The sequence below is a fragment of the Hippichthys cyanospilos genome, chromosome 2, assembly GCF_059441005.1.
Source record: "Hippichthys cyanospilos isolate Australia breed blue-spotted pipefish chromosome 2, RoL_Hcya_1.0, whole genome shotgun sequence".
In the NCBI taxonomy this organism is placed as follows: Eukaryota; Metazoa; Chordata; class Actinopteri; order Syngnathiformes; family Syngnathidae; genus Hippichthys; species Hippichthys cyanospilos.
The window spans coordinates 15,982,953-16,004,855 of NC_142370.1; the positions used below are offsets into that span (position 1 = coordinate 15,982,953).

The 21,903-nt window shown below is 40.1% G+C and overlaps 2 protein-coding genes across 3 annotated transcripts; one reads left to right on the plus strand and one right to left on the minus strand.

Annotated features, from left to right (window-relative positions):
- Positions 1 to 645: 645 nt before the first annotated feature.
- Positions 646 to 7,616, minus strand: alas2 (5'-aminolevulinate synthase 2). 2 transcript variants are annotated; one of them, XM_088408121.1, is made up of 10 exons: positions 7,475 to 7,616; positions 5,798 to 6,149; positions 5,618 to 5,713; positions 5,193 to 5,415; positions 4,565 to 4,749; positions 3,942 to 4,121; positions 3,425 to 3,589; positions 1,843 to 2,111; positions 1,508 to 1,670; positions 646 to 1,198 (listed from the first exon to the last, which is right to left on the minus strand). In XM_088408121.1, the coding sequence occupies exons 2-10, from the start codon at positions 6,126 to 6,128 to the stop codon at positions 1,035 to 1,037; spliced, it is 1,776 nt and encodes a 591-aa protein (XP_088264247.1). In that variant the 5' UTR covers positions 6,129 to 6,149; positions 7,475 to 7,616; the 3' UTR covers positions 646 to 1,034. The 2 variants fall into 2 exon arrangements, with proteins under 2 accessions (XP_088264247.1, XP_088264248.1); XM_088408122.1 differs by having other exon boundaries at positions 5,798 to 6,144; positions 7,475 to 7,563.
- A 1,137-nt stretch (positions 7,617 to 8,753) lies between these two features.
- On the plus strand, positions 8,754 to 21,849 carry LOC148427567 (N-terminal EF-hand calcium-binding protein 1-like). Its single transcript, XM_088408603.1, has 12 exons — positions 8,754 to 9,027; positions 10,566 to 10,590; positions 15,528 to 15,636; positions 16,218 to 16,243; positions 16,354 to 16,451; positions 18,134 to 18,392; positions 18,494 to 18,573; positions 18,663 to 18,716; positions 20,145 to 20,257; positions 20,349 to 20,426; positions 20,537 to 20,628; positions 20,766 to 21,849. The coding sequence occupies exons 1-12, from the start codon at positions 8,905 to 8,907 to the stop codon at positions 20,792 to 20,794; spliced, it is 1,086 nt and encodes a 361-aa protein (XP_088264729.1). The 5' UTR covers positions 8,754 to 8,904; the 3' UTR covers positions 20,795 to 21,849.
- The last annotated feature ends 54 nt before the right edge of the window (positions 21,850 to 21,903 follow it).

Here is a 21,903-nt window from a genome sequence, read left to right on the forward strand (position 1 = left end):
CTCAAAGTCTGATGTCTCCCCAAAACGGTGAAAGTTGCTGTAATTGGACCTAGATGATCTGATGTTTGCAAAACTTCATTTATGGGATGGGAGTCCAATGTGAAACACACCTACAAGCCTATTTTTTATCATAGTACGAGCGCCACCTAGTGGCAGCAAAAAATATAGCAAATCCTTAATGTTTTTATGTACTCTGCTGAGCCCCTTGAAGTGATATCCCTTAAATGTTTTCTGAAAAGCCAGTGGCCATGCCTTATGCCCTCCACAAATCAGTACGATGTTTCGACAGTGGGTGTGGCCTATATGGCATTGAAAGTCACAAAATTGGAACAATAAAAGCTGCAGTAACTCCACCCACATTGTCCCACCTTGTCTAAATTTTACATATTTGGTAATAGTCCTGCACTGAAGTGATCTACAACAAATTTTTCATCATTCATAGTCCTTGTTCATACCCCGACCTGTTCATACCCCAACGTGCACAGGTCTGCGAGGGCCCTTTATAGCTGCTTGCAGCTCTAGTTAGATTTGTGTTTCATACATCTTGTGTTCTGTCAATTTTAGTGCCTTATTCTAAGTGCAGCATTCATGATCCTGTAAAAAGAAAGGAAAACAAAAGAATAAAGACCCGTCTTACCATAGAGATTGTCTGCATCTTTTAATTTATTCCTTAACGAGTTTCATACATTAGATCAGATGATGTCAGTGTGTGGACCGATTCGTTTCCAGATGTGGAAGCCAAACAAGTTTTGTTTCAATCACTCGACAAACAGAACGTCACACAAATTAGTTGAATCCAAACCAACACACCTAGATAAGAAAGTGCCCAATGTGCAGGATTTACACTTTGAAATTGGGAGGCACAATTTCCATCAAATCCACATTGTCAACCAGCAAGCAGTCAAGTAAATTACTAAATGATAATATGTAAGAAGGTTAACACAAGTATTCTTTTTGTTAACTAGAAAGCAAGATGTGTATAAAGTTCATTTAAATGAATTTTTGTAAGTACTGCTCATGTTTGTCCACAACCTCTATGCAGACACGGTAATGTATCGGGGCTCCATGTTGCCAAAGTAGGACTTCTCCCATTCGCTCATGAGGTCAAAATGCAGCGGGCGGTCACAGAAGGTGCAGGAAACAGCTGCAGGGTTGCTGAGCTTCAGCCCCACCTCCTGCCACACGTCCACCAGTTTCTCTGTGAACGGGACACTCGTGTTAATGTGTGTTTTGTGTCATTGTGCGTGTGTGGCATTAAGTTAAGTAAATCATCTACGTATATTTAACTCACAAACAGACAGTTACCTCAAGGACCGTTGCACACCGAGCAAGTCAAGCGTTAGTGTTAGGGCACACGTAGCCCCGTAGTTTGAGGGTTGAAGGTGCAGAGAAGCATTGGTAAAATAACAGCCTTATCAACAACAGTAGTTGTCCCATGATGACAGTAACAGTGACAACCAATGCCTGCAGTAAAGTCAAGAGCTATTTCTTGGCACATGCCACTCACCAACAAAGTAGTCCATCATGGCGGGCTGGTGATGAGGAGACGGAGCCAGACGCAGCAGCTCCTCCCCGCGAGGCACCGTGGGGTAGTTGATGGCTTGCACATAGATATTGTGTCTCTCCAGCAGGATGTCGCACACCTTGGTGTTCAGCTCTGCATTGCCCACCTGCAGAAAAAAAGTCACAATGATAATCAAAACTTAACGGTCAGCCTGTTCTACTCAACAGAGTCGGATGAGACTAGACATGCAAAGGGTATATATTACATTATGCAATATCACCGCTGGTTTGTGAGGCATAATCATATTTTGTTGTTGTTTTATTTTTGGCTAACTATACCCGTATGGGAATGATGTGGCTGGGACAGTGGACCACAGGCAGGCCCTTATCCATGAGCAGCTGCCTCATGTGTTTGACATTCCTCTGGTGGGCCCGCCGAAGGGACTGCCCCTCGGGGCCCTTCAGGATCCGGACGGACTCCAAGGCTCCGGCCAGGACCATGGGGGGCAGGGCGGTGGTGAAGATGAAGCCGGCAGCGAAGGATCGCACTGTGTCCACAAGGGCGGCGCTGCTGGCGATGTAGCCTCCGACACAGCCGTAAGCTTTGCCTGAAAAAGCGCTGTTATTTACGTTTCATTGAAGCAACCTTTTTATGTTTCAGGGGGTGGTTCTGTCCGTCTTTTGTTTACTTTGATCTGGACCATGGCTGAGATATTATGTTTTAAATGCTAGCCACACTAAATAAACACTAAATAAAAAAAGTAAGACTTGCAGACATTTATGGATAAAATTACAAGAACAACAATATAATGTTTCTAAAGCATGGATAGGCAAAATCGACCACTACATTTTAATTTTTGAAGTTATTTTATTTCACATTTAAAAAATAGATTTTTTTTTTTTTTTTTACTCACTAAGACTGAGTATTCAAATTTTGAGTAGTCAGCGATACCAATGCCAAGTATTGATACCACAAGAACTTTTAATACATAACATTTCCCAATTAATGGCAAATATGTCATTTTATAGTAAGACCTACATCCCAATATAGCATTTTCCTTTAAAATGCATTAAAATTATGACAATATTTTATCAATATCCCTCTTTTTAAACCTCCATAAGAGGATGACTGCTACTTGTACCTATACTTTGAAATAAGGCACGGTATCACCCCTATAACAATGCCTGGTATTGTTGTCCACCCATCCCTAACTATAAGTAATACACTAGTTAAGAAAATCATGATGATATTTTTTTTTTCAATCAAAATAAAACATGTATTCTAAACCACATATGAACTATTTTTCTCCCATCTGAGAATGACCTTGCTGTTCATTACAAACAAAATCAAATGTTGCCCTTGAGCAAGAATTTGCCTACCCCTGTTTTATAATGAGAGAGCACAGAGAGTTTATTTTTAAATGAGAAGATAAAATGTCTCTACGGAAAGATTTGAGGTGTTTATTTTCAATTGTTTATCTCGTAAAACGTTCCAACTCTTATGAGTACAAAAACACGATATTGTGCACTTCTACAATATATTATTTCAACTATTTTAATGACTCGAAGCACTTGGAAGTAATGCATTGCAATAGCTGTAACGGTTTCAAGTTAAGATGTGTGTTTTACAGTATTTTTTTTTCATCCACAAGTTTGAATTTGCCATAAAAGTCTACACAGCCTCTGATGTTATTTTATCTGCAGGGCTCAGCAGTAGCGCCGGTGCCTTGCTGATAACCCTCTGATTCCTGTGATGCAAACGCCTCCTCGTCAGGCTCTTAGTGGTGAGTTATCATAGCTAAGCTGGCACTCTGACAGTGACAGTTGGGGTGTGAGAATGACTTTTGCCAAGAGGAGAGAGTGGCAAATAAATCCAAATACTGAATAAAAAGGGAATAAAGTCTCCGATTAAGACGCTCACCTAAAGTCCCAGACGCAATATCAATCTTGTGCATTATATTGTCCCTCTCGCCCACTCCGGCTCCACGAGCCCCATACAGGCCAACGGCGTGAACTTCATCAACGAATGTCAGAGCTCCGTAACGATGAGACACATCGCACAACTCCTCTAAGGGACATATGCCACCTGAAATCACACAGGTCAGAAAAAGGAAACAGGAAATTAGAGACATAAATTCACAAGTTGAGAAGAAGAATTAAATATGTTAATGCACAGAAAAGATGTTATAATGACCTGGAGAATAGATCTGTCCGATCATTCAAAAATAGGTTCATTTAATGAGGCATTTTACGTGCTTTTTATTATGACGCCATAAAGACGCCAAAAATAAAGCTGGCAATTTCCTCCCACAAGACACAATGATGGATGACGAAAGATTGTCATCCAAGACAAAAAGACTTTCCATCCCATTTTCTTATTAATCACTTTACCGGTGCAGACATGGATGTGGGAAAAGTGTACATTTTGCGAGCCTCACCGTCCATTGAATGCACCGTCTCAAATGCGACTATTTTGGGCGTCTTTGGGTCTGAACGTCGCAGAAGCTCCTCCAGGTGTCGACTGTCATTGTGGCGAAAGATGAAGCGCTTGGATCCGCTATTTCTGATGCCCTGAATCATTGAGGCGTGGTTCCCGGCATCGGAGTAAATCTCGCAACCTGCAAACACACATTTGTCGGATTCCCCCTCCTCAGATAAATCGGCTGTTTTCGGCCATTTTATATTTCGATTCGTGTCCACTGTAATGGACATTTGTTTTTGGTTTATATCTTTTGAGTCATTCATGCTAGTTTACTGTCCTAGTGCTCAGTAGAGGACAACCTGACCTTTCCAATGATCTCTCATGTGTTTGGGTGGGATGCAAAAGACGTTGAAGTCTTGCGGAGACAAAACGGACAGACGGTAGACAAAAATGAATGGGCTGGGTCGCAGGAGAAAATGGAAAAAAACCCACGGATGAATAGAACCAATAAAGCGCGGGCAAGACTGAAGGAAATACTCTTTCAATTTTTTGGTGGCGGTACCATGGTGACGTGTGTTATACAGTATAATACAAATACCTTTTAGTTTTAAACAGTCATCACAGTGGTCAGCGTTATACCTGGCAGCATTTTGGCCAACGTAAAGAGGGTGGAGTCATTTGCCACAAAACAGGAAGAGAAGACCAAAGAGGCATCCTTCTGATGGAGCTGGGCAAGCTCCATCTCCAGAGATGCGTGGAAGTTGCTGGTTCCTGAGATGTTTCTGGTGCCTCCAGCTCCTGCACCGTGTTTGCACAGGGCCTCACTGAAGAAAATTAAGACGCTCCATAAGCACGACAGATTCACTTGATAAAAATTGAGATTTCCATGATACACCACAGTGCTTACTTTTGCACCCCTACTGTTTTCATCGTGTTTGATGCCCCTGGGCTCAATCTTTGAAAAGCATTGCAACATTTTTTTAAAAAATTATTTTTAGTCTATGGCTTTTGACTCAATACGAGACTCTGCATTATTCTAGATTTGTATTGATTTAACTTTCTTGTTTTGATGCTATATCTCTATTTTTATGTGGCGTACAGCACTGTGGCTGTTTTTAAAGTGCTCTATAAATGAGTTGCAGGTGAGTTGAGTTGACTTGAGATATGTTCAGCTCAAAAGCTGTCTCATAACAGACTGTAACATGCATCAAAGTCTAAATGGTTTTCTACTCCAGACCACATCAATGTGTGATCGTCTTCATATGACCTGATGGCGCTGAGGACCCGTGGGTGTCGACTCATCCCCAAGTAGTCGTTGCTGCACCACACTGACACTTGGGCGCCCTCGCGGTCGGACACAGAGTAATCCTCAGCAAATGGAAATGAGCCGGCACTCCGGTTTACAGTCTTAAAGACTCTGTAAGTGTGGTCCTTCTTCTTTTCCGCGATCTTGTCGGAGAAGAAGTTGTCGTAATCATAGCTGGGCCCAACTGCACAGGCAAGATCAGGTGTAAAGAATTAGAATGAGGCAGAACCGAGCCAAGGCCAAACAATTTCAAACGGGTGCGTTGGGTGACGACTACGGTACGACATAAATGGACGCTAACACAAAAAGTGAAGATGAATTCCACCTTAATCTGTGCATAACAATTCTGTTTAACTTGTGTTTAAATGATGAATCAGTACACAAACCCATGTTGTCTTTGAGAAGATGACTGATGGTGATGCCTTGAGGTGATTTGGGGAAAATGGACTCCTTTAAATCCTTCAACAGAGAAATCATCATACCTGTCAAAACAACATGCAGTTTTATCAGTTCACTGCGATAATTTCAACATTTTTTTCAAATGTTGTTTTTTCGCTGCTCCCTACCCTCTCGGACATCCTCCTGCACTTCAGCGCTGGCTTGGACCATCCCGATGCGGGAGGCGACAAAAGGGCAAGCCTTTGACACCGCTGGCTCCGCCACCTGAGGAGCTGTCTGAGCAAATGTCCTCCTTTGCTCCAGCGTGGGAAGCTGGAGACAGTCAGGACTGGCAGGAGCGGCGCCCAGCTTGGCTTCCAAGGCAGCTGACCTGCAGACGCTGATCTGACGTGCAATGATGGGACACTGATTGGCAAGAGACAGCAACGGGCTCGATCTCCTCAAAGATGGTTTCGTGGCAGACTTGAAGAAGGGGCAGTGGTGAAGAAAGGCGGCCATGTTGAGCCAGCTGTTCCTACTCTGAGCGAAGGTAGAGAACAAATATTTTTATTGCGCTGTTGAAAATGGACCTTTTCTGCATTATGTAGATACGTCGCTTCTTCGCAGAAAAGTACAGTTCAAAAGCTGAGCGTGAACTGAAACGGTGCTATCAACATCATTGAAGTCTACACTTCTGACATTTTGAGAGCTGAAGCTTCCCTCTTCAGGGTGGGGCTTATCTTCCCACAGCAGCCGCTCTGGTGCCGAGTGACCTACGTCATCAGATGAGGCGCGTATCAAATAATCCACCAAGATTGCAGTTTTCCATCCATAATTCTCTATGTTTTACTTTTCAGCCTCAGACAGAGAGTTTCATGTGTTTATAGAATTACAATGCATTCAACTAGGAAGAGCCATTACTGATATTTTACTTGTTCATGTCTAAAATTCAAGTCACTAAACTATTAGCCGACGCTCCGAAAACACGAAATGAATACGTGATCAATGATCTCTTCAGCAGAAGCATTAATGCTTGTCTTTCATTAGTTAATCTACACTGTACATACGTCAGCTAAGGGTTCACATAGCTTTGTACTGGCCTGTGGTCAAAAGATAAGGTAATTAGGAACTTAGACTTTCTCTTGTGGTGAGATGTCTATCACGGCAATGGGCTGTTTTCAGCAAAGAAGGCCAAAATGTCTTAGTTCTTAATGTTATTTTAGCAGACTGTGGATCAATCGTGTTACTGCTCTGTTTCATTCTGGGTTGGACACTTGTATTTATATTGTTTTGTTTACTTTTATAAAAGAATGAAAATAAAATGTAACTAATTACTCCGTGATTATGTTCGCTTTTCTCTGTAACATGAGAATAGAAAAGGAAATAATTTCTTCTTAATGTGTTGTTTGGAAAAATAGTATACACTGCGAATTTACAAAAGAATATCAACACCAGTAATGCTACTATTGAAACATCTCTCATCTGTAGCTTTTTTTTTTTTAAACACACATGTGTTCATACAAAATTAAATCTGAATAACATATCGTTAAGCTTGTCTGTTTTAACTCTTGTGCTGTTTTTCCCTCCTTTGGCACACACAAATTGATCATGTCTGTTAAATCATCACATTTAACACCTGTGTCCTATTTTAGTCAGACAAGTGTGTCACCAGTCTGCATAGTCCTTAGAGTATGCTGTATCAAGTGGGCTAAAACATAATCAAACGTAGAATAAGGAAAAGAAAGTATCAAGAATTTCTGGGCTGTTTTTAAAGTATGTTATGATACAGCAGATAACAGGACGGTTTTAATATTGCCCTAATAAAATGATCCCTAAACACAACATTAAAATGACTTAAGACTTACCTGTTGACCTGCACTGAGGACGAACTTCAAAAGAGCAAGTAGGCAAATGGTCAAAAGAGTCCACACATTTATTGGTGCTTTAAGCGATCACATCTACCCCCACCCATGCACTTTGTCAGTATCACTAGGGGTTGGGCCGTCGAGATGGTGACCTCCAAGAGCAGCAGCACATCACACACTCATAAACAAAAAGAAGTAAGAAAAGCACATTGTATGACTATGATCATTTACTTATTGAATTTATTTCTTATATTAAATATAATGAAAGTATTAATATATATAGCTGGCTAAGGATATAACACACATGGAATAAAATAACATTCACATACAGTATACCTCAGCAAAAAAAAAACAACATGAATAGCCTTATTCTATTTTACCGTACAAGCAAACATTAGATACTATACTTTACTTTTTTGCAATTCCCTAAGATATAAGTCATATTGTTAATTTTTAATTTATTATTATGTTTGCTGTTTGAAGTGAGGTGAAACAGCATCAAATTGTTACCTCAAAGCCATTCCCAATATTTTGGTTCTGTTAGATCAGGGTTGGGGGAAGCATTTTTTTAAGCCGGCCCAAGAATCAGTTGCATTAAGATTGCTGTACTGTATTGATTAATTTGTCTTAAAATTGATTATTTAATAAGTATTTATTATTTTTATTATTGCTTCAACAAAAATAAGCATAAATGGTTAATTGATTGACTGTCAAAACAAACAAACAAAAACAATGTATTGGAATAAATAATTGGTTAATTAACCCTAACCTAAATCATGGTTATAATGAATGAATTATTATTGTATATTTAACAATTCTTTTTTAGCTATTTTTATTGAGGATCTTTTTACCTCATCAGTGGCCAACAAGTCCATCTTTCCATAACTCAAAAATATGAAAACAAGCTAAATGGTTAGCTATCTAGCACAGGTGTCAAAATCAAGGCCCGGGGGTCAGAACCGGCCGGCTACATTATTTTATGTGGCCCACGAAATGCTGATTTGACTTCAACATTCTGGCTAAAATACCAAACTGGCAAGTTGAATTCAACTTTTACATTTTATATGAAAAAGAAACAACGGTTTTTTCTTAATTTCACTTTTGAACGGTTTTTGCCCTCCTCTGATTACAAAACTAAGTGTGTGAGATAAATAATACGAGAGCATTACTGTTTGCTCTGGATAATTTGTTCACAGGCATAATATGTGCGTGTGGCGTGGACAGCAGAGGGCGCTGCTGCTGATCTGGCAGGCGCAGTTTATTACGTGTGCACTGCGCAGGCGTCAAAGCTCAGGCTCACTCGGTCCATCTCACCCTGACAGCGGAGCGAACCTTCATTCAACGCAGCAAGCGCCCGCACCGACCCATCGATCCACCCATCTCCACCCATTCATTCCGGGCAAAGTGCACCTGAGCGGGCGAGTGTGAAGATGCTGGCGTGTACAGAGATGATCACGATGTGTCTGCAATCGGCCAAGCAGCATCACCTCAGCAAACAGCAGCAGCAGGGGTGTGATCGCAATCACAACCGCACCGCATCCCTTTTCCACGACGTAAGTCCGCCGCCGTTAGTTTTGGTCATGTGTTTCTCAGCATTTCATTTGTCGTGCTATAGCCAAGGTCGTTATAGGTCAAAATGTGAAGGAGGAGAAGGAGAAGGTGGTGAGAGAAGGAGTTTGTCTACGCTGCTCATGGTGAAAATCTGTCAGATCCCATTTCATGTGGAGCCGATGAACAGCATCCCCGTTATGTAAGAAATGGTAGTATTGGCTGCTAGGTCACCATGTTTTGCATATTTTAAAAGTAGGGTGAGGTCACGCGATTGGTCACGGATTCTTCATATGCAAATTAAAACGAGGTTAAATTATTACAGCCACCTCAATGTTACACAAAAATAAGAAAGAAGCAAAAGGGGGGGGGGGGGGGGGGGGGGGGCAAACCTCAGCTTCCATGATTCATTCCACCTCGCAATCTGACCTTTTGTTGTGTTAAGAAAAATGTGCATGTGAATGCCCACGTATTGACACATATATTTCAAATCATTTCTGGAGCTTTTACAGCTGCTGGTGATCCATGGAGTTGAAAGAAAAAAAAAACTTTGTTGGTCATACTGAGTGAGCGAGGTGCATAATTTGTCATAATTTCTCACTCCACATTACCGCAACGGTTGGTTATGCTTTCATGGATGTATTGTTTGATAAGAAACGAGCTCATTAAGTCTTTTCATTTTCTATAGCGCTTGTGAAAGCTGCAAGTGACATCAAACCCATGCTAGCCGACTTTAGGCAAGAGTACAGCACAGACTGCACTCTGTACTGGTGCCCAATCTGTAGTATACTTTACATCTTCATGAAGTGTATTGCGGAGAGACTCATGTCTCCGGAGGCCGATGGAATCCTGCCTCTAAGATGCTGCCGTACTCACTTCCTTCCTGCGTTTGCGCTTTCCAAGGTCTTCAATAGGACACAATAGTGATGCGTTCAGTGTCTCCAGGGAGGCAGAGGGAATTCTTTTGACAGTGGCTAAGCGTTTTTGAAGATCTTCTTAAGCTCTAGAAGCACCATGCTTTTGTTGACTCAAGGAAAATGTAGCATGAGACAACAAAATAAAAACAAAATAAAAAACATGGGCTAACTATGTTCTAAAAAGTGTACCGTACTGAAATAATGATGAGCTTGTGAAGATTTTCTCAAAAATGCACTTGGTGTAAAGACTACTTGGTTAAACACAACATTATTATTCTGACGGATACATAGAGTTAATTGTGTCTTCTCCCACCAATTGGAAGAAAATTAATTGTCCTGTCTGTCTCAGTATGTTGCTCACATACATAAATGAGCCAAAGGGAAAAACATTTAGGACCAATAGGTAATGATTTTCTGACCAATTATTTTCAAATAATTGATCAGTTGGAATTTTTTGTGTTCAACTCAGTAATGCCAAACTTCCAAATGAGGAAGGGCATTTATGAGTATAAATAGTATTGAGATAAGGTCCTCGTTATTTAATTTCTGTACTTTGTGTGTGTGTGTGTTTTAATCTATTTCTGTTCTCCTTATTTGTATCTAAAACATAATTTTCTTTTTTGCAGATATTTCGCCGGGCAGACAAAAATGGTGAGTAAAAAAAAAAATATATATGTATATACAAACACCTAATTGTTGTGTTCTCTTTCTTGAAATGTTATTGACAAAGATATTGGTTAATTTGCCCACACCTCCCAAAAAGCCAATCACAAGGCTCCTGTCGATAAACAGCCATTCACACATGGGACAATTAATATTGTTCAATATACCCTCTGTTCATGTTGTCTTGTTAGAATGTGGAAGGCAACCAGTTCACAAACGAATTGCTGTAGCCTTTATGATAACCAATCGTCCACCATGCTCGAGAGATAGATAAATGGATGGATGGATGGATGGATGGATGGATGGATGGATGGATGGATGGATGGATGGATGATGGATGGGTGGGTGGATGGATGGATGGATGGATGGATAGATGGATAGACAGACAGACAGACAGATAGATAGATAGATAGATAGATAGATAGATAGATAGATAGATAGATAGATAGATAGATAGATAGATAGATAGATAGATAGATAGATAGATAGATAGATAGATAGATAGATAGATAGATAGATAGATAGATAGATAGATAGATAGATTTCTGACCATCTGAACCAAGTAGATTGGTATTCTATAATCCACTTGAATGTCCTAACCTCTAGATCAGTGGTGTCAAACTAATTTTTATTTTGGGCCGCATTGTCGTGATAGTTTCTGTCAGAGGGCCGGAATGACTGTGAATTGAAATACGTTTTAAGTGTGTTGATCACACATTTACCAAGATTTGATATCAGAAGCCAGCAAAAACTGGAGAAGAAGAAAATGTTTGTTTTTCTTCCCCCCATTTTTAAAAGTTAAAAACAACTTGCAATTTTGGTATTTTAGTCAGAAACCTGAAGTCACATCAGCATTTCAAGGGCCACAAAAAGTGAGGTGGCGGGCCGGATCTGGCCCCCGGGCCTTGACTTTGACACCTGTGCTCTAGATAGTCAATTCACCCAAGGAAATGTATGTAATTTGAACACAATACAACCCAATACAAGTGTGAGGTTTTTGCACCCTTTTAACTTGACGATAACAAATCCTTCCCCAGTGATAACAACAGCATTGGGCCCCAAGGACAGGAAAGAACAACGCTGACACAAAAGGAAATGTTTTCTCTCTTAATCTTCCATTCATGCATGCGTCTCCATGTAATCACATTCAAAATGCTAAATGGGTGAGTGTTTTGTGCATTGTGTCTCCTCAGGAGGATGTGTTACATAAGAGGCTTTTTGTTAATAGTGCTACAATGTTGTGATGAGCTGCACACACAGTTGTGATGAGCTGCACACAGGCTTGAGGAGGTCTTAGACCAATAATAATAATAATACATTTTTTTTTTAACATGCTGGCCATAGTAGTTTCTTTGGCTAGGAGAGAAAGTACAAAGAGAAAAGAAAAGACAGGTAGACATGGCAGGAACAGCAAGTTCGAAGTGTACATAAAAACAATGAATTCAAAAAGAGATTTCTAGTAATTGATGTGATTAGTATTTATACATATGAATAGACAAACTGAATCCTATTCAATGTAAGAAACATATAAAGAAGTTAACAGCTTGTGATTATGTGTACTAAAGCCTACTGTATGTGGGCACTCTCACGTACCCATCTTCTTTTATTTATTGTTATTGAATGCTGACAGCGATTATATACTGAGCAATCAGGACAATTCACTTCAGTTTCTCTTGTTTCGTCCTTTTTTGTTACTGTCTGCCTTATTGTCTTCCCCAGATAGATCAAAAGCATGTTTTGGCAAAAATAATAAATAAAAAGTACAGACATCTATTTTGAAATGTAGGAATCACAGGCCAAAGGTGATTAGAAATCCAAAAAAAACCAAAAACAAATTTACTCTACTGTGACAAGTGTAAAACACAACAGAAGTCTTTCAGAAAGTCTTCACTTGTGTAGCCGCAGTCTACACATATACATTATACACATTTGTGAGTCCTCAAGTCTGTTTCCTCCTCTCGCTTTTCTTGGTTTCCCGCTGCGTGGAACAGAAGGAATGTTAAACGAGAAAGTGCACTGGCTTGAGTTTTTTTCACGTCACAGCTTGTGTGGACACATTTTGTGAGGAGTTGAGAAGGAGATGTATCCTCCCCCAGCCAGTACTGAGTGGGATGCCCATCATTCGCTGAGGGCACTGCACATTTTCTACATAATGATCGAGGAGGTGTTTTGATAGGCATATCAATATACTGCACTGCTTCTCCGCTGCAATGTTTGGACTGGGGACTTGCATGCTTCCATTTCAAACTGAAAGCCTATGTGTGCCTGTCAAATATGTATATTACTGCAGGCAGATGGGATTCATCGCTTCAATTTGACTCTGAATTGTTCGTAGTGCTTCTTTGAATAAACAAACTGATTGACCCGGGATAGGAAGCGTCTGACCCACAATACTCGGCTATGGGTGAATAACTATTAGGACTCAGACTTGCACGCAAAATCTTGTGTTTGCTGTGTGTTTACTTGTTTAGCCAGCTGCTGAATAAACTCAAATGTTTTTTTTTTTTTTTCTGCTTGTGCTTTCACAGAAAAAAACAGTCATTGTCCAAAAAAATGAAAAATCCAATTCAAGCATACTGGTTGGCACGCTTATAGTATATTACATTTTACTGTCACATATCACATTTCTCAATCATATAATCGCACAGCTCTATTAATATTGCGTTGTTTGGCAAATCAGGCATAAGATTGCATTCATGGGCTGTGTGTTGCAGTGTTGTGTCACGATGGGCGGATTAAAGCCAGGACTGAATGGTTTGCCACCACATTTCCTTTGCAAGCACTCGCATAGTATGCCACCCAAGTGATGATCAGTTCTGAATGGAATTCGTTGGTGGAGAAAGGCTGCAGAATGAGTCACATCCAATTTCCTCCCACATCTTATGGCATTAAATACGGAGCAGATGTTCAAGGTGAAAACAAAGGCTGAAGACACTCCGAAAACATGGTTGTTATTGAACACTGAAAACACTGAAAAGTCGATGGGCAGGTTTTGACCAAAGTCTCAATCCAAGTCTCAATCCAAGTCTCAATCGGCAGTCCATTTCGGTGACATTAAACCATAAACTTTCATCTTTGGTATACAAATGAAATGCACTGAAAGGTTACCTGTACAAAGAGTTTTAAGGAATAAACAAGCAAACTTAGAAAAACAGAAACATTTGAAATGACAGTAGGTGTCAAATGTAGCTTGTATATTATTTCTAAAATCATTTTGATTCTACATTTCTAAAATCATTTTGATTCTACATAGACTTGTGGTAATCGCTCTGGTGTCATAATTGAATGCCCTGTAAGTACTTCGAATATTCGTAGCACAGTTGGGGCGCATGTTTTTCAATTTGAGTTGTTTGTGCTCTTAAGACATTTAAAACAATTATTCACAAAAATAAGGCGAACCTTTAAGGAACAAACATGCATTATTAAACTTCTTAGACCTAGCTTATTCATGTTTTTTGTTTCATTCTCCATGGTGTGATGGTGAGAAATTGAGGTTTCGAGATCCTCATTGAACTAGTTGTATTTTTTGACTCTGCTAGATAACCCTTTCTGTTCAACATACTGAAGGACTGAACGCATATTACGCTTTCATTTTTAAAATTGCTTTCTTTTAGCCAACAGTGTCATCTAGAGGAGACAAAAATACAACAACTTGTTCGATTAGTCATCTTTGGCACATATACTGTAGTTAGTTTGATGACTTGAGCCAAACTGTCTGTCGCTGTGACCTTCCTTGCGTCCTTCCTGGCACAACCAGTAAGGTCACACATAGTCACATGGGTTAGGTAGAGTCCTCCTCCCTGTGGGTCCGTGGCCAAAGCAGAGTAAGAAACTGTTTCATCAAGCAAAGTTGAAGCTTAATTTTCAATTCATTCCCCTTTTCTCACAGCAAGACGGCAAATTGAATAGAATCTCATTCAAACACATGAGGAGGCATCATTGAAAATTCCATGATGTCCATGAGCGCGCTCGGACTCGGGTTGGGTAGTTCAAATTAGTCCAAAGATATTGACCAAAAGCAAATGATCACTAAAATGGACACAAATAAATAGGTTGGGACTTCCATCCATCAACAGTACAACAGTCCACAATTTGGACATAGTAAATTAACTGCTACATTTGTATTGAAACACAGCTTGGAAATCTTTCTGTGCCTGCTGTGTGGCTTTCTGTCTGCTGACTATCTTTTGCTGTCACGCACCGGTGGTGACAAAGCCTTGCAGCTCCCGAATTATGGAATGCGCCTATATTTAAACTAAGAATGATTTCATAAAAAGAAGTGGAAAACCAGTATTTGTTTAGGCAGACGTTCCAGTAACATTTGTAGTACTTGGATTAAAAAAAAAAACTGTGAGGCCTTTGTCAGGACACACTTTTAAAGCTGCAAGTGACATGATGTGGGGATGCCTAAAAATGATAGATCAGGGTTAGACGCAAAAACAAGTTACCTGTGATAATAGCGTCATCCCATTTTGCCTTAGCATTAGCATTTGTCTTGGGAACAAATTTTGTGCACAACATTCCACTTTGTTCCTTGTAAAGCATCATTTGAAAAACAGCCTTTGTGAAACATTTTTACATTGGGGTGGTTAATGTTTCCCTCTTCTGATGCTACCACAGCATGCCCCTTTTATAAACTAATATGATTTGCTGAGCACTCAGAGTATACCCAGCAGACAGAACTCCGCCAGCCTGGCAAGTATCTCCCAAGAGAGAAAAGACGGTAGCGAGATCTTGTTACGGTGCGTCGTTAGCCAGCTAGTGACACTCGTGTAGATTCTGAGATGCGGCTTTGCTGCCTCGTAAATATTCATTCCCCTTGTGTTTATTCACTGGTGCCTAATGGACCTGGGTTCTCATGAATGTGCTGCACAGTTAACTAAGTAGCTTTCTAATGACATTGTCATAACCTTTTGTGCTTTCAGATGACGGGAAGCTGTCCTTGGAGGAGTTTCAGTCATACTTCAGCGACGGGGTACTCACAGACGAGCAGATGCAGGAGCTTTATCGCTCCATCGACAGACAGAACGCAGAGTGAGCTCCTCTTGCTTTTGCCAGCTGTAGCGCATCCTTCAGCCTGTCTGGCACTCACACGTTCATTAAGTCAAGATTATGTCCTTGTTTCACATAAGCCTCCCTTCTTGCATTGAAAGCCAAACGCAGAGTTTGCGGCAGCTTGCACTGTTGAACAATAGCCTTAAGTACTGCTGCACTTAAGATAGCGTCAGTAGAAACGTTGTACCTTGAAGCATTGCTCAATTACCGCTTCACTTTTATGGTGAAAAACGATATGATTGAAAAGCAGCCGTTTGTGGTACGCATTCAAATTGGTTCCGATTCCAAACGCTGTTTTTAAATTAATACTATACTATATAGAATGTGTCATAGTAATGCACAATTTTGAATGGTGCCAAGAAATTTGTTGAATATCTCGGGATTCCAAACTCCAACCTTAGAACTATTGGGTATCAGTGAAAACTGAGCATTTGCAAACAGATTTTCTGCTTTGAAACTGAACATGATTTCGCTGTGCCCGTGTACCCAATGAAGTGGTGTGTAACAAATCCAACAACGATTGAAATATTCTTTTGTCTTCATTGACTGTTTCCCCAAAGCAACATGGACATCGATAAACTGTCAGGTACAAAGGTTTTTGTGGAATTTCAATTTTGCAAAATTTGTGTTTGATTCTGCATGTTGATGGCTTTTCAAAAATGACGCACATTATGAAGACACATTTCCTCTTTCCAGAGTACTTCAGTCCACATGTGGGGGAGTACATCAACGTGCTGTCTGCGCTTGAAAAGCTAAATGTGGCCATTTTGAAAGCAATGGATAAAACTAAAGAGGTGGGTGACTTCAACATTTGCACATATTAGAATTGTGAATGACGTAATCATTCATTGCTCCATCATTCCTCTCTACATCTAAATTCCTTCAAAATGCTTTTTTTTGGTCTGTTTCTGGCTGCTCTGAACATAAATTGTTTTCTTAGTGACGTTTTTAATGGGGTTGGAGAATCTATGGTCATCTTGTCCTTTTTTAGAAAGCCGTTTGCTGGATGAGTGAAATCTTATATTTCCTTTTAAATGTCGTGAATTATAAACAAACATGGAAATGAACATATCAACGCATTCATTGTGCAGGCCTAAAGTAAAAAGCAATGTGTATTAAGCATTAGGATAGCTGGACATGATTGGATAAAGCATGTTAGGATACCTTTTCACAGGAGAGGGGGTGATGGCATTCAAGTTTACATCCTCCTAGGACCTGGCTTGCGCACGTGTGGACTTTTCAATTGTCTTGAACACAGTATAATTTGCATGATGGCCTGGGGTCAATTTACGAGGATGTTGTACTGCCATTTAGTGGTGGAATGAGTGTATAACACATCACAAGTGAGATGCAAGATGGCTTTCAGTACGGTTAAAAGTTCAGTCGATCACTCCCAGTCGAAACCTTGACCAGGTAAAAAAAAAAAAAAAAATCAAATTTCATGTCTGATTTTTTGTTCAGATATGTATATAAGGGTTCAATGTTAATTTCCGAAGTCAACTTTTACGAAAGTTAGAAACTTTATACGTGATGTACACTTTGATAGTTTTGATGAGAAAGTCCACCATATATTTCCTTTTAAATATCGCGAAATATCCACGATTATGGAAATGAACACACCTTTTTAACAAAAATGTTATTTCAACCTGAAAGCAATAATAATATAATGATAACATATTAATACAGTAATAATATAATATGAGCTGTGAAGATACTGTACTTGGCTATGCAATAATTAACCAGAACCAACGATTTAGTGATCTAGCAAAATATATTTGAGAAGCACTGTGTTATAGTAAATCCATGACACAACATTGTATGCTTTTGTTTTCTTAGGTTTTATACGGATGCATATTGTTATTACTGACACAACTTTCCAGCTGATCAATCAGAAATAAAAGACATAATTTCACCTGATTTATCTCCTTTTGTTGCTAATTAAAATACACAGACACAACACTACAAATGTTGTTGTAGTTATAAATCAAACACAAATGGCATAGCACTGTTTTTGTCATCAACAATTTCTTTGTGTTGGTAAGTGGTTATTTAGCTCCCAAAAATATTTCCTAGGGGGTTAAAAAAAACAAACAAAACAAAAAAAAACAAAGGCTGCGAATCACTGGTGTCAACTATAAGGTCAGCTGTGATAGTCCGCATCAATGACCATAACAAAAGCTGACAAAGCACGCAGCTCTGACTCATCTGACATCATGGCCTCCATAAACACACTACATTTCTCACTAAAATTGGGGTTTGAAGAAAAACACTTTTAGGAGAGTTAGAAAAAAAACATTTGACTTATTTTGCCAATGTATGGGGGGGCGTACACAGCCACACACCTTAACAATTAGGGCTTTATTGTGCTCAGGTTTTGACTGAAGAAATTGCGCTACACTGCTGCCACCGATGCCAAATTGACATGTGTTTAACTGTCCTTTTTCTTGACTTTGACTTGACGCTGTCCACCATGCAGGAGTATCAAGGCTCCTCTGTGCTGGGTCAGTTTGTGACACGCTTCCTGCTCAGAGAGACTTCCACCCAACTGCAGTCCCTGCAGTCATCACTAGACTGCGCTACGGAGGCAGTCCATGATCAGGGCTGCACAGGGAGAAGGTCGGTGAAGAAGCCCGAGGACCTGCCTATCCAGAGGGTCTCCAAACGTCCGGGCCGACGCATCCAGAGGAACATGTGTCTCTCCCCTACGGACCCTTACTCTGGCATGCTGACCACTGGTGAATCCCAGCACCCCCCTGAAGTTTTTGAATTACAGGGGAACCGATGGTGACCAGTAGGACACTTCCGAGTGTTGACCTTTGTGGATGTTGTGTTTCAGGGGTCAGCGTGGAGTCTGACTACCACTGGGAATCTCAGGTTGACCAACTGGAGCACCTCATCGACAAACTGGAGTTTGAGGTTTGTATGCAAATGTAATGTGGAGAGTTTCGCATAAAATGCTGCTGCTGTTTGCGTATGACTTACCTTACCTCTGCGCCAACTTTCAGAGTCCGCATCTTGAACCTCTCAAAGAAGACACACTCGCCGGGACATATAAATCGGTGAGTCAGCCTGCCTTATGTTTTCGCCGACCCTCTTCTCACATCAAAAAGTCCCAGATTCCTAGCGGATAGAGCATGCGCAGAACACAAACCGATGATTCGTTCAATGGAGGTAAACTGACTGTGTTAACACGATCGCACATTCGGCTTAGAAAAGGGCTAACTCAGGGATTTCATTTGTGTTTTTAAAAGCCCAAATACGAGCTTATTCCGGTCAGTGCATGTGTTTACATGGGAGTTCAAACACCGAATACTGCCAATATTCGGGTTTATAAAGTTTTATTGACAGAAGTGGGCAGTCTTTCAGTACTAATGTATTGTCTGTTGGTCCATCACTGACTGAGGTCACTTATCCTGATGAGCATGGATGAGAGGCCAATGTTTGTGCTGCATTTCAGAGTCATTTTTGCAGAAATTGAAATGTGTACTGTACTGTATCTTGCTCAACACATTCATTGTATAGGTTTAAAGTTAAAAAAAAATAGAGTATTAAGTATGAGATTTGGACATGATTGGATCACGCATTTTTGGATACCTTTCCACAGAAGGGCTTGACGGCATTCATGTACACATAAGGGCAAATTACCAAGTGACAATGTCACTATGTATGGCCTTTCGCTAGGAATTCAAGCTATGCATTAAAAGATTCCAAAAATGCATTATCTAGTAAATTAGGCTCAGCAAAACATTGCTTACTTGTAGTATATTTGACAGATGAAATGCGCTCGAATGTGAGATTTGTTTTATGTTACCGTTTCTGTAAATGGTCTTTGAAAGAACGTCTGCAGAGGTTGAATGCTGTCTAAAACACAATGCAGTTTATACTCCCAAGTGCAGTTTTTCTCAACCTTATTTCTCAGCCTTATAGACCTTAGCTTTTATCTCCTTATTGATGTGAAATATGTTTTCGGCCAAGTACCCCTTAACCAGTGAAAAGTATTTTTGGGTTGAAAAAAAAAAACATGCCATCAGTGTCTGATTTATTAACTTTAGACCCTTTCAAACTTCAATTGTATTGGTCCACACACACACACACACACACACACACACACACACACACACACACACACACACACACAAAATCAACCTATAAAAGTAAATATTAGTTCACAGAACATTTTTGAACATAAAGCGTCCTGTTTTGGGAGTACTGTAGAGATCACATGAAGCATTCCAGGGTGTTGAACTCGTGTGTTTCCGTTTCTACAATAACTATTAATGAGGTCACATGAAATAAAATGCACATCTGCATTGAGTGTTTGCTCTTTAGAATGCAAATCAGTTAACCTAGCTAAAGCAAAATTGAATATTTTCCCATGACATTCTCTCATGACACAATGAGGTGCCACAACACAGGAACCGCGACAAGTTATTAGACAGCGCTAAATTATTTTTCTAATCTGTTTGTTTTGCTTGCGCCCCATCTAGAATATTCTCTTGGTCCAAAGACAAATGTCGGTGAAGGAGTGTGACGTGGAACGGTTCCGGCAAGCTCTGAAGATCTACACAGAGGCCAGCATCGGACAGCAAAATAACCTGCAGTCAGTTGTTTTTCATGACTTTCCTCCTTTGCTCCCATCGCTGCAGTCTTTCCTCACTCGTTGTTGTCCTCCTCCTTCTCTCTCCCTCAAGCATTTCAGTCCAGAATCTGCCTGACAGATCGTGCTTCATCATGTACGAATTTTGGCAGGATCGTCTTTCCTGGATGAGGTGAGCGGGCAAAAAGACACATTCCCAAAGGTCAACTCTGAAGTGCCAAAAAAAGGAGGTCTCTTTTCGAACCGAAGGGCAACGTGTCTCTTCTCCGTCTTCCCTGATAGCTTCCTGCAGTCATCTATCAGCAAGACGTTCCAGCGTTGCATCATCGACGCATTGGAGGAGCAAGAGATTGTTTCCACCATGCTCCTCCCAGGTAATCCAAAACAAGGACAAAGAACACTTACATGAGCAGCAGACCTTGGAGAATTTGGGCCACACCACGCTCTCTGCTTAGCAACCTTACGATAAACCTCACTCATATTGCTCAAATGATATCGCTTTCTTCCTCAGCTTCCTGGTGGATTATGAACAACAACTGACGGCGCAACGCTTCTTCAGATTGGCACAAATGAAGATAAGGGATTTTTCTTGTTTTTGGTGGTGTTGCTATCTTCTCTAAATTCTTATTTTCCTTGGGGCATGATGGCCAGAAGAGGTGCGCTTCAAGGTTCTAAAAAAGAAGTGGACTTGATTAGAACGTGATGCAATACGATAGCGAGAGATCAGTATCAGTGCCGATGTCGGTGTGGCAACTTTTCTTACTCCCGATTTAATAGAAGCACAAGAAATTGTGAGGGGGAATAATTGCATGAATTCTTACAGTTATCGTTCTCATCTTAAACAGACAACATGTCAATACAGCAGAAACAGACCATTCAGCACTTTGTTTCCCCCTATGACAACAACAGAAAAAGTAAATACCATGTTAACTTGATTTCCTTTTGCCCTCTTTGTGATGTTGTGCTTTGTGCCTCTGTAACTATAGCTTGCATCTTTTGCTCGTGAAAAAAACAAAACAAAAAAAAACCTCTGGTCTAGACTCAATAAGAAATCGTATGTAAAGTGATATGTAGGTAAAACAAATATGGTCCACCTTTAAGCATCTTTGTGTCACTCTTGCACTTTGGTAAAGCTGGACCTACCTGTATCTGTTCAAAAATATTCATTTATTGTAGATTGTAAATGCATTTTTAATAAACATTACACTTTAAATAAAATATCAATAGCATAACCAAATCATAGGACTGGCAAACGGCAGTATTTTACATTCTCATGTGTAATCATGCAGGTGGGAAACACACCAAAAATGGTTTATATTTTTGGAGCAGGAAATTTTCCGTGTGATGACACAAGACAACAAAAGTCTATTGTGTACAATGGTCAGACGTAAGTAGTATAGTTGAAAATTCACCAAGTGCATAGACTACTTGGTATTAAATGTGACAAGCATTCTCACAGTCCATGCTATAGAAAGACAAGTGATGCACAGACTGTTCACTCACATTTTTTCTCTCCTTTAGCAATAATAATGTGAACTTGCTATGTGTTATGTGTTTTATTTGTTTTTGGCATGCAATAAAATGATTGACACTGATCATTAAAACATTTTCTTTATTAGTGTATTTCATTGCACACTGGGGGGTTGAAG

Excerpts from the sequence above, each read along its gene's own strand:
- alas2 (XM_088408121.1), bottom strand. The coding sequence starts at position 6,128 with ATGGCCGCCTTTCTTCACCACTGCCCCTTCTTCAAGTCTGCCACGAAA. Across the intron at positions 5,416-5,617 it reads TCTTCTCAAAGACAACATGG|TTGGGCCCAGCTATGATTAC; the intron begins GTTTGTGTACTG and ends TTGCCTGTGCAG. Across the intron at positions 1,199-1,507 it reads CATGATGGACTACTTTGTTG|AGAAACTGGTGGACGTGTGG; the intron begins GTGAGTGGCATG and ends TCCCGTTCACAG.
- LOC148427567 (XM_088408603.1), top strand. The coding sequence starts at position 8,905 with ATGCTGGCGTGTACAGAGATGATCACGATGTGTCTGCAATCGGCCAAG. Across the intron at positions 9,028-10,565 it reads CCGCATCCCTTTTCCACGAC|ATATTTCGCCGGGCAGACAA; the intron begins GTAAGTCCGCCG and ends TCTTTTTTGCAG. Across the intron at positions 20,258-20,348 it reads GGACAGCAAAATAACCTGCA|CATTTCAGTCCAGAATCTGC; the intron begins GTCAGTTGTTTT and ends CTCTCCCTCAAG.